This window comes from Ranitomeya imitator, chromosome 6, assembly GCF_032444005.1.
Source record: "Ranitomeya imitator isolate aRanImi1 chromosome 6, aRanImi1.pri, whole genome shotgun sequence".
Classification (NCBI taxonomy): Eukaryota; Metazoa; Chordata; class Amphibia; order Anura; family Dendrobatidae; genus Ranitomeya; species Ranitomeya imitator.
Window position 1 is genome coordinate 90,953,902 of NC_091287.1, and position 18,882 is coordinate 90,972,783.

Below are 18,882 nucleotides of genomic sequence, written 5' to 3' on the forward strand. Positions count from 1 at the left end.
GGTTAGGGGTAGGGTTATGGGTAGGGTTAGGGGTAGGGTTAGGGGTAGGGTTAGGGTTAGGTTAGGGTTAGGTTAGGGGTAGGGTTAGGGGTAGGGTTAGGGGTAGGGTTAGGTTAGGGGTAGGGTTAGGTTAGGGGTAGGGTTAGGGGTAGGGTTAGGTTAGGGTTAGGGGTAGGGTTAGGGTTAGGGGTAGGGTTAGGTTAGGGGTAGGGTTAGGGGTAGGGTTAGGTTAGGGGTAGGGGTAGGGTTAGGTTAGGGGTAGGGCTAGGGTTGGGGCTAAATTTAGGGTTAGGGTTGGGGCTAAATTTAGGGTTAGGGTTGGGGCTAAACTTAGGGTTAGGCTTCTTTCACACTTACGTCGGTACGGGGCCGTCGCAATGCGTCGGCCCGACATACCGACGCACGTTGTGAAAATTGTGCACAACGTGGGCAGCAGCTGTAGTTTTTCAACACATCCGCTGCCCAATCTATGTCCTGGGGAGGAGGTGGCGGAGTTACGGCCACGCATGCGCGGTCAGAAATGGCGGATGCGACGTACAAAAAAACGTTTCATTGAACGTTTTTTTGTGCCAACGCTCCGCCAAAACACAACTGATCCAGTGCACGACGGACGCGACGTGTGGCCATCCGTCACGATCCGTTGGCAATACAAGTCTATGGGCAAAAAACGCATCCTGCGGGCACATTTGCAGGATCCGTTTCTTGTCCAAAACGACGGATTGCGACGGAATGCCAAACGATGCAAGTGTGAAAGTAGCCCTAGGGCTAGGGTTAGGGTTGGGGCTAAAGTTAGGGCTAGGGTTGGGGCTAAAGTTAGGGTTAGAGCTGGGATTAGGGTTAGGGTTTGGATTAGGGTTCGTATTAGGGTTAGGGTTGGCATTAGGGTTACGCTTGGGATTAGGGTTAGGTTTGGGATTAGGGTTAAGGTTAGGGTTGTGATTAGGGGTGTATTGGGATTAGGGTTAGGTTTGAGGTTAGGGTTGAGATTAGGATTAGGGGTGTGTTGGATTTAGGGTTTTGATTAGGGTTATGGTTAGGGTTGACATTAGGGTTGTTTTGGGGTAAGGGTTGTGATTATGGTTAGGGTTAGTGATTAGGATTATGGATGAGGTTGGGATTAGGGTTAGGGGTGTGTTGGGGTTAGGGTTGGAGCTAGAATTGGGGGGTTTCCACTGTTTAGGTACATCAGGGGGTCTCCAAACACGACAGCCAATTTTGCACTCAAAAAGTCAAATGGTGCTCCCTCCCTTCTGAGCTCTGCCGTGCGCCCAAACAGTGGGTTACCCCCACATATGGGGCATCAGCGTACTCGGGATAAATTGGACAACAACTTCTGGGGTCCAATTTCTCTTGTTACCCTTGTGAAAATAAAAACTTGGGGGCTACAAAATCTTTTTTGTGAAAAAAAAAATATTTTTTATTTTCACGACTCTGCATTCTAAACTTCTGTGAAGCACTTGGGCATTCAAAGTTCTCACCACACATCTAGATAAGTTCCTTGGGGGGTCTAGTTTCCAAAATGGGGTCACTTGTGGGGGGTTACTACAGTTTAGGTACATCAGGGGCTCTGCAATCGCAACATAATGCCCACAGACCATTCTATCAAAGTCTGCATTCCAAAAAGGCGCTCCTTCCCTTCCGAGCTCTGCCGTGCGCCCAAACAGTGGTTTACCGCCACATATGGTGCATCAGCGTACTCGGGATAAATTGGACAACAACTATTGCAGTCCAATTTCTCCTGTTACCCTTGTGAAAATAAAAACTTGGGGGCTACAATATCTTTTTTGTGGAAAAAAAAATATTTTTTATTTTCACGACTCTGCATTCTAAACTTCTGTGAAGCACTTGGGCATTCAAAGTTCTCACCACACATCTAGATAAGTTCCTTGGGGGGTCTAGTTTCCAAAATGGGGTCACTTGTGGAGGGTTTCTACTGGTTAGGTACATCAGGGGCTCTGCAAACGCAACATAATACCCGCAGACCATTCTATCAAAGTCTGCATTCCAAAACGGCGCTCCTTCCTTCCGAGCTCTGCCGTGCGCCCAAACAGTGGTTTACTCCCACATATGGGGTACCAGCATACTCAGGACAAATTGGACAACAACTTTTGGGGTCCAGTTTCTCTTGTTGAAAATAAAAATTTGGTGGCTAAAAAATCTTTTTTGTGGAAAAAAAAAATATTTTTTATTTTCACGGCTCTGCATTATAAACTTCTGTGAAGCACTTGGGCATTCAAGGTTCTCACCACACATCTAGATAAGTTCCATGGGGGGTCTAGTTTCCAAAATGGGGTCACTTGTGGGGGATTTCTACTGTTTAGGCACATCAGGGGCTCTCCAAACGCGACATGGCGTCCGATCTCAATTCCAGCCAATTCTACATTGAAAAAGTAAAACGGCACTCTTTCTCTTCCAAGCTCTGCGGTGCGCCCAAACAGTGGTTTACCCCCACATATTGGGTATCGACGTACTCAGGAGAAATTGCACAACAACTTTTGTGGTCTAATTTCTCCTGTTACCCTTGTGAAAATAAAAATTTGTGGGCAAAAAGATCATTTTTGTAGAAAAAATGCAATTTTTTTTTTTCACGGCTCTACGTTATAAACTTCTGTGAAGCACATGGGGGTTCAAAGTGCTCGCCACACATCTAGATAAGTTCCTTAAGGGGTCTAGTTTCCAAAATGGTGTCACTTGTGGGGGGTTTCCACTGTTTAGGCACATCAGGGGCTCTCCAAACGCGACATGGCGTCCAATCTCAATTCCAGCCAATTCTACATTGAAAAAGTAAAACGGCACTCCTTCTCTTCCAAGCTCTGCGCTGCGCCCTAACAGTTGTTTACCCCCACATATTGGGTATCAGCGTACTCAGGAGAAATTGCACAACAACTTTTGTGGTCTAATTTCTCCTGTTACCCTTGTGAAAATAAGAATTTGTGGGCAAAAAGATCATTTTTGTGTAAACAAATGCGATTTTTTATTTTCACGGCTCTACGTTATAAACTTCTGTGAAGCACTTGGGGGTTCAAAGTGCTCACCACACATCTATATAAGTTCCTTAAGGGGTCTAGTTTCCAAAATGGTGTCACTTGTGGGGAGTTTCCACTGTTTAGGTACATCAGGGGCTCTCTAAATGTGACATGGTGTCCGATCTCAATTCCAGCCAATTCTGCATTGAAAAAGTCAAACGGCGCTCCTTCACTTCTAAGTTCTGCGGTGCGCCCTAACAGTGGTTTACCCCCACATATGGGGTATTGGCGTATTCAGGAGAAATTGCATAACAAAATTTATGGTTACATTTCTGTTTTTACACTTGTGAAAATAAAAAAAATGGTTCTGAATTAAGATGTTTGCAAAAAAAAGTTAAATGTTCATTTTTTCCTTCCACATTGTTTCAGTTCCTGTGAAGCACGTAAAGGGTTAATAAACTTCTTGAATGTGGTTTTGAGAACCTTGAGGGGTGTAGTTTTTAGAATGGTGTCACACTTCATTATTTTCTATCATATAGACCCCTCAAAATGACTTCAAATGTGATGTGGTCCCTAAAAAGAAATGGTGTTGTAAAAATGAGAAATTGCTGGTCAACTTTTAACCCTTATAACTCCCTAACAAAAAAAAAATTTGTTTCCAAAATTGTGCTGATGTAAAGTAGACATGTGGGAAATGTTATTTATTAACTATTTTTTATGACATATCTCTCTGATTTAAGGGCATAAAAATACAAAGTTTGAAAATTGCAAAATTTTAAAAATTTTCGCCATATTTCCGTTTTTTTCATAAATAATCGCAAGTAATATCGAAGAAATGTTACCACTAACATGAAGTACAATATGTCACGAAAAAAGCAATCTCAGAATCAGCGGGATCCGTTGAAGCGTTCCAGAGTTATAACCTCATAAAGTGACAGTGGTCAGAATTGCAAAAATTGGCCTGGTCATTAAGTACCAAATTGGCTCTGTCACTAAGGGGTTAAACAATATGTGATTTTCCAATGATAGCTTCCCTTTAAATGCATAAAACACTAGGACTATGGGTCTGTTTCACATTACCTTGGTGTCAAGGTGCACTAATGCCTCACTTCAGTGCTGAACACTGAGACCACTGTCGGGTGGGGAAGGCACTATCACCACTGACGAGCTCTTGGAGCCTCAGTGTTCTTACTTGCCCATTCTTCACAAATAGGACTATAATGTTCCTGAAAACCAAGGAACCAACTCGGGGACATAGAAGGTAAATGATGCAGCAAACAGTAGCCAAAAATTGTAGATTTACTCCATAGGATGATCGGGAAAGTTTTTAGTGAAATCAGATAGTCCCTCTTTTCTCTCTCTGTATTCTCTGTTTTTGCTTCCTTATTTTCCTGCCCAAACCTATTGAAGGACAGCTTTAACCCCTTCATGACCCAGCCTATTTTGACCTTAAAGACCTTGCCGTTTTTTGCAATTCTGACCAGTGTCCCTTTATGAGGTAATAACTCAGGAACGCTTCAACGGATCCTAGCGGTTCTGAGATTGTTTTTTTCGTGACATATTGGGCTTCATGTTAGTGGTAAATTTAGGTCAATAAATTCTGCGTTCATTTGTGATAAAAATGGAAATTTGGCGAAAATTTTGAAAATTTCGCAATTTTTTACATTTTGAATTTTTATTCTGTTAAACCAGAGAGTTATGTGACACAAAATAGTTAATAAATAACATTTCCCACATGTATACTTTGCATCAGCATAATTTTGGAAACAAAATTTTTTTTTGCTAGGAAGTTATAAGGGTTAAAATTTGACCAGCGATTTCTCATTTTTACAACGAAATTTACATAGGGACCACCTCACATTTGAAGTCAGTTTGAGGGGTCTATATGGCTGAAAATACCCAAAAGTGACACCATTCTAAAAAATGCACCCCTCAAGGTACTCAAAACCACATTCAAGAAGTTTATTAACCCTTCAGGTACTTCACAGCAGCAGAAGCAACATGGAAGGAAAAAATGAACATTTAACTTTTTAGTCACAAAAATTATCTTTTAGCAACAATTTTTTTATTTTCCCAATGGTAAAAGGAGAAACTGAACCACGAAAGTTGTTGTCCAATTTGTCCTGAGTACACTGATACGTCATATGTTGGGGTAAACCACTGTTTGGGCGCACGGCAGGGCTTGGAAGGGAAGGAGTGCCATTTGACTTTTTGAATGAAAAATTGGCTCCACTCTTTAGCGGACACCATGTCACGTTTGGAGAGCCCCCGTGTGCCTAAATATTGGAGCTCCCCCACAAGTGACCCCATTTTGGAAACTAGACGCCCCAAGGAACTTATCTAGATGCATATTGAGCACTTTAAACCCCCAGGTGCTTCACAGAAGTTTATAACGCAGAGCCATGAAAATAACAAATATTTTTTCTTTCCTCAAAAATGATTTTTTTAGCCTGGAATTTCCTATTTTGCCAAGGGTAATAGGAGAAATTGGACCCCAAATGTTCTTGTCCAGTTTGTCCTGAGTACGCTGATACCCCATATGTGGGGGTAAACCACTGTTTGGGCGCACGGCAGGGCTCGGAAGGGAAGGCACGCCATTTGGCTTTTTAAATGGAAAATTAGCTCCAATCATTAGCGGACACCATGTCACGTTTGGAGAGCCCCTGTATGCCTAAACATTGGAGATCCCCCACAAATGACCCCATTTTGGAAACTAGACCCCCAAAGGAACTAATCTAGATGTGTGGTGAGGACTTTGAACCCCCAAGTGCTTCACAGAAGTTTATAACGCAGAGCCATGAAAAAAAAATAAAAAATTATTTTCTCAAAAATGATCTTTTAGCCTGCAATTTTTTATTTTCCCAAGGGTAACAGGAGAAATTTGACCCCAAAAGTTGTTGTCCAGTTTCTCCTGAGTATGCTGATACCCCACATGTGGGGGTAAACCACTGTTTGGGCACATGCCGGGGCTCGGAAGTGAAGTAGTGATGTTTTGAAATGCAGACTTTGATGGAATGCTCTGTGGGCGTCACGTTGCGTTTGCAGAGCCCCTGATGTGGCTAAACAGTAGAAACCCCCCACAAGTGACCCCATTTTGGAAACAAGACCCCGAAAGGAACTTATCTAGATGTGTGTTGAGGACTTTGAACCCCCAAGTGCTTCACAGAAGTTTATAACGCCGAGCCATGAAAATAAAAAATAAAAATTATTTTCTCAAAAATGATTTTTTAGCCTGCAATTTTTTATTTTCCCAAGGGTAACAGGAGAAATTTCACCCCAAAAGTTGTTGTCCAGTTTCTCCTGAGTACGCTGATACCCCATATGTGGGGGTAAACCACTGTTTGGGCACACGCCGGTGCTCGGAAGTGAAGTAGTGACGTTTTGAAATGCAGACTTTGATGGAATGCTCTGCGGGCGTCACGTTGCGTTTGCAGAGCCCCTGATGTGGCTAAACAGTAGAAACCCCCCACAATTGACCCCATTTTGGAAACTAGACCCCGAAAGGAACTTATCTAGATGTGTGGTGAGCACTTTGAACCCCCAAGTGCTTCACAGAAGTTTATAATGCAGAGCCGTGAAAATAATAAATGCGTTTTCTTTCCTCAAAAATAATTATTTAGCCCAGATTTTTTTATTTTCCCAAGGGTTACAGGAGAAATTGGACTCCAAAAGTTGTTGTCCAGTTTCTCCTGAGTACGCTGATACCCCATGTGTGGGGGTAAACCACTGTTTGGGCACACGTCGGGGCTCAGAAGGGAAGTAGTGACTTTTGAAATGCAGACTTTGATGGAATGGTCTGCGGGCGTCACGTTGCGTTTGCAGAGCCCCTGGTGTGCCTAAACAGTAGAAACCCCCCACAAGTGACCCTATTTTAGAAACTAGACCCCCCAAGGAACTTATCTAGATATGTGGTGAGCACTTTGAACCCCCAAGTGCTTCACAGACGTTTACAACGCAGAGCCGTGAAAATAAAAAATAATTTTTCTTTCCTCAAAAATGATGTTTTAGCAAGCATTTTTTTATTTTCCCAAGGGTAACAGGAGAAATTCGATCCCAGTAATTGTTGCGCAGTTTATCCTGAGTATGCTGGTACCCCATATGTGGGGGTAAACTACTGTTTGGGCACACGTCGGGGCTCGGAAGTGAGGGAGCACCATTTGACTTTTTGAATACAAGATTGGCTGGAATCAATGGTGGCGCCATGTTGCGTTTGGAGACCCCTGATGTGCCTAAACAGTGGAAACCCCTCAATTCTACCTCCAACACTAACCCCAACACACCCCTAACTCTAATCCCAACTGTAGCCATAACCCTAATCACAACCCTAACCACAACCCTAATCCCAACTGTAGCCATAACCCTAATCACAACCCTAACCACAACCCTAACCCTAAGGCTATGTGCCCACGTTGCGGATTCGTGTGAGATTTTTCAGCATCATTTTTGAAAAATCCGTGGGTAAAAGGCACTGCATTTTACCTGTGGATTTTCCGCGGATTTCCAGTGTTTTTTGTGCGGATTTCACCTGCGGATTCCTATTGAGGAACAGGTGTAAAACGCTGCGGAATCCGCACAAAGAATTGACATGCTGCGGAAAATACAACGCAGCGTTTCCGCGCGGTATTTTCCGCACCATGGGCACAGCGGATTTGGTTTTCCATAGGTTTACATGGCACTGTAAACCTGATGGAACACTGCTGCGAATCCGCAGCGGCCAATCCGCTGCGGATCCTCAGACAAATCCGCACCGTGTGCACATAGCCTAATTCAAAAGGTATGTGCACACGCTGCGGAAAACGCTGCGGATCCGCAGCAGTTTCCCATGAGTTTACAGTTCAATGTAAACCTATGGGAAACAAAAATCGCTGTACACATGCTGCAGAAAAACTGCACGGAAATGCAGCGGTTTACATTCCGCAGCATGTCACTTCTTTCTGCGGATTCCGCAGCGGTTTTACAACTGCTCCAATAGAAAATCGCAGTTGTAAAACCGCAGTGAAAGGCGCAGAAAAAATGCGGTAAATCCGTGATAAATCCGCAGCGGTTTAGCACTGCGGATTTATCAAATCCGCAGCGGAAAAATCCGCAGAGGACCAGAATACGTGTGCACATACCGAAACCCTAACCCTAACCCTAGCCCTAACCCTAGCCCTAACCCTACCCCTAACCCTACCCCTAACCCTAACCAAACATTAGTGGAAAAAAAAAAATCTTTATTTTTTTATTGTCCCTACCTATGGGGGTGACAAAAGGGGGGGGGGGTGTTGTGAATTCTGTGGCAGAGTTCACTCCTGTGGTCACAAGTGGTACTTCAGCTGATTCTCTCTGGGAGCTTCCGTTTGTGGAGGAAAGTGGTACTGCAGCTTCTGAGTTTCCTCCCTCAGGTGATCTGGTGAGCTCGTTAGCTGCTTCTCTACTTAACTCCACCTAATGCTTTGATCCATGCTTCCTGTCAATGTTCCAGTGTTGGACTTGTGTATCTCTGGATCATTCCTGTGGCCTGCTGCACTGCATAGCTAAGTGTTTCTTTGCTATTTGTTGCTATTTTTTCTGTCCAGCTTGTCTTTTTGTTTTGCTGGAAGCTCTGGGACGCAAGGGGTGTACCTCCGTGCCGTTAGTTCGGTACGGAGGGTCTTTTTGCCCCCTTTGCGTGGTTTTCTTTAGGGTTTTGTGTAGACTGCAAAGTTATCTTTCCTATCCTCGTTCTGTCTAGAATATCGGGCCTCACTTTGCTGAATCTATTTCATCCCTACGTTTGTCTTTTCATCTTACTCACAGTCATTATATGTGGGGGGCTGCCTTTTCCTTTGGGGTATTTCTCTGAGGCAAGGTAGGCTTATTTTTCTATCTTCAGGCTAGTTAGTTTCTCAGGCTGTGCCGAGTTGCATAGGGAGCGTCAGGCGCAATCCACGGCTGCCTCTAGTTGTGTTTGGAGAGGATCAGGAATTGCGGTCTGCAGAGTTCCCACGTCTCAGAGCTCGTTCTATTATTTTGGGTTATTGTCAGATCACTGTATGTTCTCTGATCGCTATGTACATTGTGTTACTGAATTGCCTATCACAACAGGGGGGGTCATTTATTATTTTTTTTATTTTGATCACTGGGATAGATTATATCTCAGTGATCAAAATGCACTTTGAACGAATCTGGCGGCCGGCAGATTCGGCTGGCGCACTGCGCATGCGCCCGCCATTTTGGAAGATGGCGGCGCCCAGGGAGAAGACGGACGGACCCCGGCAGGATCGGTAAGTATGATGGGGTGGGGTGGAGCACGGGGGGGGGGGGGGATCGGAGCACGGGGGGTGGATCGGAACGCGGGAGGGGTGGAACGGAGCATGGGGCGGGTGGAACGGAGCACGGGGGGTGGAACGGAGCACGGGGGTGGAACGGAGCACGGGGGGGTGGATCAGAGTGCAGGGGGGGTGATTGGAGCACGGGGGGGTGATTGGAGCACGGGGGTGAGCGGACAAGAGCACGGGGGGGAGCGGACAGGAGGATGGAGGGGAGCGGGGCAGTGTATCGGGCAGATCGGAGGGCTGGGGGGGCGATCGGTGGGGTGGGGGCACATTAGTATTTCCAGCCATGGCCGATGATATTGCAGCATCGGCCATGGCTGGATTGTAATATTTCACCCGTTATAATAGGTGAAATATTACAAATCGCTCTGATTGGCAGTTTCACTTTCAACAGCCAATCAGAGCGATCGTAGCCACGGTGGGGTGAAGCAACCCCCCCTGGGCTAAACTACCACTCCCCCTGGCCCTGCAGATCGGGTGAAATGGGAGTTAACCCTTTCACCCGATCTGCAGGGACGCGATCTTTCCATGACGCCACATAGGCGTCATGGGTCGGAATGGCACCGACTTTCATGACGCCTACGTGGCGTCATGGGTCGGGAAGGGGTTAAAGGGAAACTGTCACCCCATTTTTGGCCTATAAGCTGCGGCCACCTCCATCAGGGGTTTATCTACAGCATTCTGTAATGCTGTAGATAAGCTGCCGATGTAACCTGAAAGAGAAGAAAAACAAGTTAGATAATACTCACCCAGGGGCGGTCCGGTCCGATGGGCATCGCGGTCCGGTCCAGCGCCTCCCATCTTCATACGATGACGTCCACTTCTTTGCTTCCTGCCACGGCTCCTGCTCAGACGTACTGATTTGCCCTGTTGAGGACAGAGCAAAGTACTGCAGTGCGCAGGCGCCAGGAAAGGTCAGAGAGGCCCGACAGGAAGCAAAGAAGAGGACGTCATTGTATGAAGATGGGAGGTGCCGCAGCCAGACCGCCCCTGGGTGACTATAACCTAACTTGTTTTTCTTCTCTTTCAGGTTACATCGGAGGTCCCTTTAAAGAGGTCAGCTAGAGTGCCCTACTTATTGATGTCAGTATCTGGAAGCATTATTTAGGAGCTGTACAGTATATTTATTGCATCATTAGATTATTGCAGGGCCGGCTCTAGGTTTGTGGAGGACTTTGGGTGACAGAATTCCAGAAGGTTCCTATCTGCTTTTGAAGTTTTCTTCTCACCTTCCAAGACTTCTAACTTTTTTATTTTTTTGTTGATAAAATTGTTCAAGGGCTTGTTTTTTTTAAGTGTATTACTACTTTGGGCAGGGCCGGTTTTAGATAAAGTGGGGCCCTGGGTAAAAGTTTAAAGTGTAAATTTAAAGTGGGCCCCAAATGCTCACATATTGCACCATTGCACAGAACCATTTCTGTTGTATTTACAAGCACTGAGTTCAGACAGCTAAATGAGCGCGATCGACAATATTGAAGTCATTTGACGCTTGTTTCCCAGCCTTTTTAGGCTAGGTGCACATCCAAACTAGTCTGAATAGGTGCATACCAGGAGCAGCTAGCTCCATATGCAATATACAAACAAAGGTTGCACTCTATCGTGTTAAAGCATGTCAATGTGAAATATATGAAATACGAATAGCAAAACGGCTAGTGAATATTAGGAAAAAATGAATGAGATGCTTTGCACAAAATTTCACCAACTAATGTCTGCCCATCAACCAACGTCAAGGTGATCCCATAAGTTTGATGGGTCCCTATCCAATGTGAACACCTCTTTAAGACTGATGTCTGAATTCCTTTGATATTATTATTATTATTGTTATTATTAAATCTACTACATATTGGGATAGGATTTTGGAGATGGGAGTACCCTTTTAAGGGTATATTCAGACAGTGCTTTTATGCACAAGAAAAACAGACTATTGTCAGGAAATACGCTGCTTACATTATGTGCATTATCCATGGTTATGATCACTCATACAGTAACAGTTTGTTTGTTGTTAGTGTTGAAAGCTTGAATACTTAACTACTGCAATGCCCTGCACATGGGGTAAGCAACATAGCTAATCAGAAGAACTATACTATATTTGTAATTAGAGGTATTTCCCAATATTACTATTATTACACCTCCTACATATCGGGATCGGATCTTTAAATTCCCTTTAAACTTTTCTATACACTTATCTTACTGTGCTCCTACAGTCCTACACTAGTTATATGGATACTTAGTGATGTGTCCTCCAGAGTGACGTTGTCACTTGACCTCAGATGACCAATTGTTGCAGCTTGATGTGACCTTTTTATGGATGTATTGTATATTGGATGGGGCAAATGGTAGAGCACCAATAGGATTAGTAAAAAATAAATAAAATTATTTTTATAATGATGAGGCTGATGTGAAGCAAGACATGTAAATCTGACCAGAGACACAAACATCTGGCTATAATTTACTAATAGTCAGAATATCCACAAATATTCAGGTATGATCTTGTCGAAAAAATTAATATAAATATTTTCCTGCATATAGGAAAGTCGAAGGAAACTTTTGATAACCAGTATAAAACCAGTCCCAATGACAGCATGGGTAAAAGTTTTAGGCAACATTTCTGAAGCTTTTCTGCCTGACTAGATGTATATAGATAAAAAATTAATTAAAAATGTTGATTAGACTGCAATTCTTATTTGCCACATTTGCAATTTTTTTTGCATTTAGTTTCAGCTAATGGCTTTAAGACCGGAAAAAACATGGTGATACGGTATAGTCTAAGAGATTAGAATTATGTATTCATTGCATGAATTTACTTTTGGATGTCCATAATTTTATCTAGCACAGATAAATAATCTTCAACCGTGAAACTGGACTAGTACATGAATGGTTAATGATTATGCAAGAAAAGTTCCTTGAAAAAAAAAAAGAGCTGACTTTCAGTTGCAGTGCAATTCTCTACCAGCAGGGTGTGCTGTGATCCTCAATTCTGCATGTTTGCTCCAGAACCTGAATTTTCATGTCTGTAGCTGTACTATACACTGTAAGGGGACAGTGGGTCACCAAACATTACCTTTATCATGGAATTCCTGTGGGTAGCTGAAAAAGAAAGAAAATTTATGTTAGGATAATCATATTATCAGGCCATACTTCTGTTAATTAGAAAAATAAATCCATTATGTAATTTGAGATAATATGCCTGGCTATAATTATAGCAAATAGATAATAAAATGCAGAACTTTCGCCCTAGAGGTGTCATCACGGCTGACGTTAACAGTGTCGTTTGTGCCATTAGTCAGGATTCATAAGCATTTTAGTGTTATATAGTCATTCCAAACTATGTAAATTGGTTGATCTCTAACAAACATATCATCCAAATATAATTACCAAATTTCTACTTATACTCGTTTTATTGCCTTTAAATTAACAATTATCAATGGCCCGAATTGTGTAGAAGTGAATTAGTATAATAAAAGCCAATGCTAGAATGGTTTGGGGAAATGGTAGCACATATAAAATAGAAAAGAAACCAAATATCCAGATATTAAGGCTCGAAAAAAACATAATTAGAGAACCAAAACATCCCTTGGCTATGGATCAATGACAATATCCTCCTCTTTTCATTGCTACCTTTGGAGTACTACCTGCTTTATTATTTTACTACTGGAGGGTATGGAGTTAGGGTACCGTCACACAGTGCAATTTTCATCGCTACGACGGTACGATCCGTGACGCTCCAGCGTCGTAACAATATCGCTCCAGCGTCGTAGACTGCTGTCACACTTTGCAATCTACGACGCTGGAGCGATAATTTCATGACGTATGTGCGATGTAGAAGCCGTTGGTTACTATGCGCACATCGTATACGATATATGTTACACCATGCAATCATGCCGCCACAGCGGGACACTAGACGACGAAAGAAAGTTTCAAACGATCTGCTACGACGTACGATTCTCAGCGGGGTCCCTGATCGCAGGAGCGTGTCAGACACTGCGATCTCGTAACTATATCGCTCGAACGTCACGAATCGTGCCGTCGTAGCGATCAAAATTGCACTGTGTGACGGTACCCTTAGGAAGGATGGATAGATAGATAGATAGATAGATAGATAGATAGATAGATAGATAGATAGATAGATAGATAGATAGGATAGTCGAATTGGACATCATTTCACACAAAACCGAAAAAATGAGCTGGTCAAAATTGTTGGCACCCTCGACTTAATATTAGGTTGCATGCCCTTTGAATTAATAACTGCAATCTAACGCTTTCTACAACCATCAACAACTTTATTACATCTGTTAGCTGGAATTTTGGCCCACTCTTCTTTTGCAAACTGCTCCAGGTCTCTCGTATTTGAAGGGTGCCTTCTCCCAACAGCAATTATAAGATCTCTCCACAGGTGCTCATTGGGATTTAGATCTGGACTCATTGCTGCCCACTTCATAACTCTCCAGTGCTTTGTTTCCATCCATTCCTGAGTGCTCCTTGAAGTATGTTTGGGGTCATTGTCCTGCTGGAAGACCCATGACCTAGGACGCAAACCCAGCTTTCTGACACTGGGCATTACATTGCTACCCGAAAACCTTTAGTAATCTTCAGATTTCATGATGACTTGCACACAGTCAGGGCATCCAGTGCCAGAGGCAGAAAAAAAAAATAGAAAACATTTTTGAAACTCCACCATATTTGACTGTAGGTACTCTGTTCTTTTCTTTGATTCCTCATTCCGTTTTCTGTGAACAGTAGAATTATGTGCTTCACCAAAAAGCTCTATCTTGGTCTCATTTGTCCACAAGACACTTTCTCAGAAGGATTTTGGCTTACTCACATACACTTTTGGAAACTGAAGTCGAGCTTTTTTTATACCTCAGCGTAAGCAGTGAGGTCCTCCGGGGTCTCCTGCTGAAGCGTTTCATTTCATTCAAATGTCAATGGATAGTTCATGCTGACACTGATGCGCCCTGAGCCTGCAGGACAGCTTGAACTTCTTTGGAACTTGATTTCGGCTGCTTATCAACCTTTCATCAATTTTTCTCTGTCGTCCTGGGAGATTAGCTACAGTGTCATGGGTTGTAATCTTCTTGATTGTGTTGCACAACATGGACAAATGAACATCAAGATCTCTGTCGATGAACGTGTAGCCTTGAGATTGTTGATATTTTTCAACAATTTTGTTTCTCAAGTCCCCAAACACACAATGCAAAGATTCAACATTTTCCCTTTTTATTTGGTTTCAATGACAAATTGCTTTAGACATACTGTATATTTATAGACAAAGTGATCAAGAGTACAATTGTACATGATTAGAAGAAATACATATAAAGTTCAATTATAGAATTGTTGTAAAGTATACAGTACAGGAATAAAGTCAAGTGAACATTCATAAGATTGCAAATAAGTGAAAAAATGTAGTTGTGATGCTAGTCACTTCTCATGGCCAAGCCATTAATCAGAGTGGTCAAGGAGTCCAAGGTCAGAAGCCAGGAGGGTACGTCATAAACAGAAGGAAGAGACAAAAGCGTAGTCAGGTAACGTTCCAAAGTCAGAGTACTGGGAGGATAACGGATCATAGCTGAAGGGGTTAAACAGGTGGCTGGTCATAACGAAGTCCAAGGTCAACAGATGAAGCATACAGAACTAAAGGCACAGAGAGCACAGCACAAACCTCAGAGGCTGAATGTATGTCTGGCAGAGTTCTGGGAGACACAGCTCAGTTAAGAAGCATGGCAATTAACTGGAATAATGAACACATGATACAGCCAATGCCTCACTGTCTCAGATTGGATAGTTGAGCTGGCAAACAACACACTGACAGCTCAGCACTCCTCTGTACCAGATTGGAAGGCCAAGCTGTCAATCAAAGTACTGACAGCTTCAGCAAACCCCTAAACCAGATTGAATGGCCGTGCTGTCTGTAGCCACATCCCAGACACACTGGCAGCAGTATCATGGTATACATGTAAAGTCGCAGTGCTTAATTGTTCAGATGAATAGCAGATGAAAATAACATTCATCCATGGTGTACTCCAAGGAGATAAAGTCTTGTAGTGTCCCTGCCCTCATAAACTATAAAGATGAGATGGTCAGTGCAGTTTACTTATCTTTAGAACACTTGTAATTCAGTTGGACAGGAGCTGCTCCTCACTGCTCCCCCCTTCTATCTGGGACATCATATCACACAGCAGTGTGCAATTCCCATATGAGGGCAGGGACAGTGCAATTTTTTTAAATCTCCCCTGAGTAAAAACAGAAGACTCACCCTATTATATAAAGTAACAGTGTCAATATTTGTAATAAAAAACACTGTCAATCCTAAATAACCTACTGCACATGTCAAGATATCAAGAAAAGTGTGTATTGTGCATTCATGCATGCATGGTGAAGTGTGAAGTCACTGGCACCATCTTGGAAGAGGTCTAAAGTGCAATGTCCATTTCTGTTCTCATATAGTAGCATAAAGGGGATGTAAAACGCTTTCAGAGTATCTAGAATGAGGCTTTTTGAGGAAAAAGGCGCCAAGTTGTTGAAGGGCAATAATTGGTTAGTAGTAGTACACAATAATAAAATGTAGCTATCACATCTATTGTGGACTTTATGTAAATATTAAATACCCTAGGGAGTATGTCACGATTAGTATATGAATGTATAATAATTTATCAATGTATGAATTATGAACATGTTGCCAGTACAGTCAGTGAGTGAAGGGCAGCTGCAGTTGGTTTTAGACATATCTTAAGTCAAAGTAGTAGCTCTCAATTAATCTCACTATGGAAACACCAATCCTGACACAGCCTCCCCTGCTGCACTATGTTACGGAGGCCTCCACTTCACCCACACTCCTCGCCCTGGCAACAAACATGGTGGAGGAGTGGGCCTTCTCCTTTTTTCCAACTGTACCTTTAACCCAATCCCACCTCTACCCTCCCTTATCCTCCCCTCTTTTGAAGTCCACTCTGTCTGCATTTTCTCACCCTACAACCTCCAAATGGCCATCATATACCGACCTCCGGGCCCGACCACTGCCTTTATTGACCAATTCTCCACCTGGCTCCTTCACTTTCTCTCTGCTGATATTCCCACCATCATCATGGGTGACTTCAACATCCCCATTGACACCCACCAGTCAGCAGCCTCCAAACTCCTGTCCCTTACTTCATCCTTTGGACTTACTCAGTGGTCCTCCTCAGACACCCACACAGACGGACACACATTAGACCTGGTGTTCACCCGTTTATGCTCCTTATCTAACTTCACAACCTCCCCTCTCCCTCTATCTGACCACCATCTACTCACTTTCTCATCACTGTCCTCCTCACCTGTCACCCATGTCCAGCACCATGCACACCCACGCAGGAACCTCGCACACCTAGACACCAACACACTCTCTGTCTCTATCCCACCACTGTCCTCTATATCCTCACTCCACGACACAGACACTGCCACTGCTTTCTACAATGCCACTCTTGCATCAGCTATTGACACGGTCGCCCCTGTCATGCATAGCAGAGTGCGACAAACCAATAGACAACCCTGGCACAATAACATCACTAAAAAGCTTCGGCAAGTATCCAGAATTGCAAAACAGCATTGGAAGAAAACACATTCACAAGATGATTTCACTGCACTCAAACAAGCAACACTGGCATTCAAATCAGCTCTCACCTCTGCTAAACAGACCTACTTCACAACCCTCGTATCTTGCTTATGCCACAACCCCAAACAGTTGTTGAGCACTTTTAACTCCCTCCTCCGCCCACCACTGCCCCTCTGAGTTCCCTAAACGTTGCCGAGGACTTTGCCACGCACTTCAAAACTAAGATAGACCAAACAAGGCAAGTCTTTGTAGTCCAACCACCACAACCCCTTTGTATGCCAGACCAATGCCCAAACCCCATAACTTCACTCTCCAAAATCTCTGAAGGGGAGCTTGCTCATCTTCTCTCCAAATCACACCTCACCACTTGTGCACTTGACCCCATCCCATCCCACCTCCTCACCAACCTCACCACCACAATAATCCCATCCCAAACCCATCTCTTCAATCTTCCTAACTTCTGGTACCTTCCCTTGTGCCTTCAAACATGCCACAATCACACCTATCCTCAAAAAGCCATCCCTTGACTCAAGCGCTATGTCCAGCTATCGCCCCATATCTTTGCACCCATTTGCTTCCAAACTCCTTGCGCAGCATGTCCATGCTGAACTTTCCTCTCACTTTGCATCCAACTCTCTCTTCGACAACCTACAATCTGGCTTCTGTCCCTACCATTCCACTGAGACTGCCCTGACCAAAATTACTAACGACTTACTTACAGTCAAAGCTAACAGACAATTCTCTATACTCCTCCTCCTAGACCTGTCCTCTGCCTTTGACACAGTTGACCACTGACTCCTACTACAGATCCTCTCTTCTTTTGGTGTCAAAGACGTTGCCCTATCTTGGATCTCCTCATACCTTGCCAACCGCACATTTAGTGTTTCCTACTCCCATACTACCTCTTCATCTTGCCCCCTCTCTGTTGGAGTCCCCCAAGGCTCTGTCCTAGGACCCTTACTCTTCTCAATCTATACACTCGGCCTGGGACATCTCATAAGGTCCTATGGCTTCCAGTACCATCTATATGCCGATGACACTCAGATCTACCTCTCTGGCCCAGATGTCACCTCTCTGCTCCAGAATCCCAGAGTGTCTATCGGCCATATCCTCCTTCTTCTCCTCTCACTTCCTCAAGCTCAATGTGGACAAATCTGAACTCATTATCTTTCCTCCATCATGCATATCTTCCCTACCTGATCTATCTATCAAAATCACACTTTCCCCTGTCCCCAAAATTCGCTGTCTTGGAGTAACCCTTGACTCTGCCCTGTCCTTCAAACCGCACATCCAAGCTCTCGCCACCTCCTGTCGCCTCCAGCTCAAAAATATTTCCAGAATCCGTCCTTTCCTCAACCCACACTCTACCAAAATGCTCGTGCATGCCCTAATCATCTCCCGCCTCGACTACTGCAACATACTCTTTTGTGGCCTACCTTCTAACACTCTCGCACCCCTCCAGTCCATCCTTAACTCTGCTGCCCGACCAATTAATCTCTCTCCTCGCTACACTCCTGCTTCACCTCTTTGCAAATCCCTTCACTGGCTCCCAATTTCCCAGCGTATCCAGTTTAAATTACTAACACTGACCTACAAAGCCATCCATAACCTTTCTCCTCCGTATATATTTCCACACTAATCTCTCAATATCTTCCCTCACGTAATCTCCGGTCCTCCCAAGACCTCCTCCTTTCCTCCACGCTTATTCACTCCTCACTCAAAAGAAACCTGAAAACCCACCTCTTCAAGGAAGCTTACAGCCTGTAAAGACCACACGGCCACCTCAACACCATTGGAGCTACAGCAACCCTCGACCTACTGTCTCCTTCCCCATAATCCTGTAGAATGTAAGCCTGCAAGGGCAGGGTCCTCCTCCCTCTGTACCAGTCTGTCATTGTTAGTTTTGTTTACTGTAAGTGATATTTGTATTTTGATATAACCCCTTCTCATGTACAGCACCATGGAATTAACGGTGCTATATAAATAAATAATAGTAATAAAAAAAGCTCAATAGCCTTTCCTACATGTTTCA

At 43.8% G+C, this 18,882-nt stretch overlaps 1 protein-coding gene across 1 annotated transcript in view; it reads right to left on the minus strand.

Annotated features, from left to right (window-relative positions):
• The window catches only part of SKAP2 (src kinase associated phosphoprotein 2), a 324,806-nt gene that overhangs the window by 260,274 nt on the left and 45,650 nt on the right, over positions 1–18,882 (minus strand). Inside the window, exon 3 of the mRNA XM_069729895.1 lies at positions 12,324–12,349. Coding sequence (XP_069585996.1) covers positions 12,324–12,349 — 26 coding nt within the window. The remainder of the gene's footprint in view (positions 1–12,323; positions 12,350–18,882) is intronic.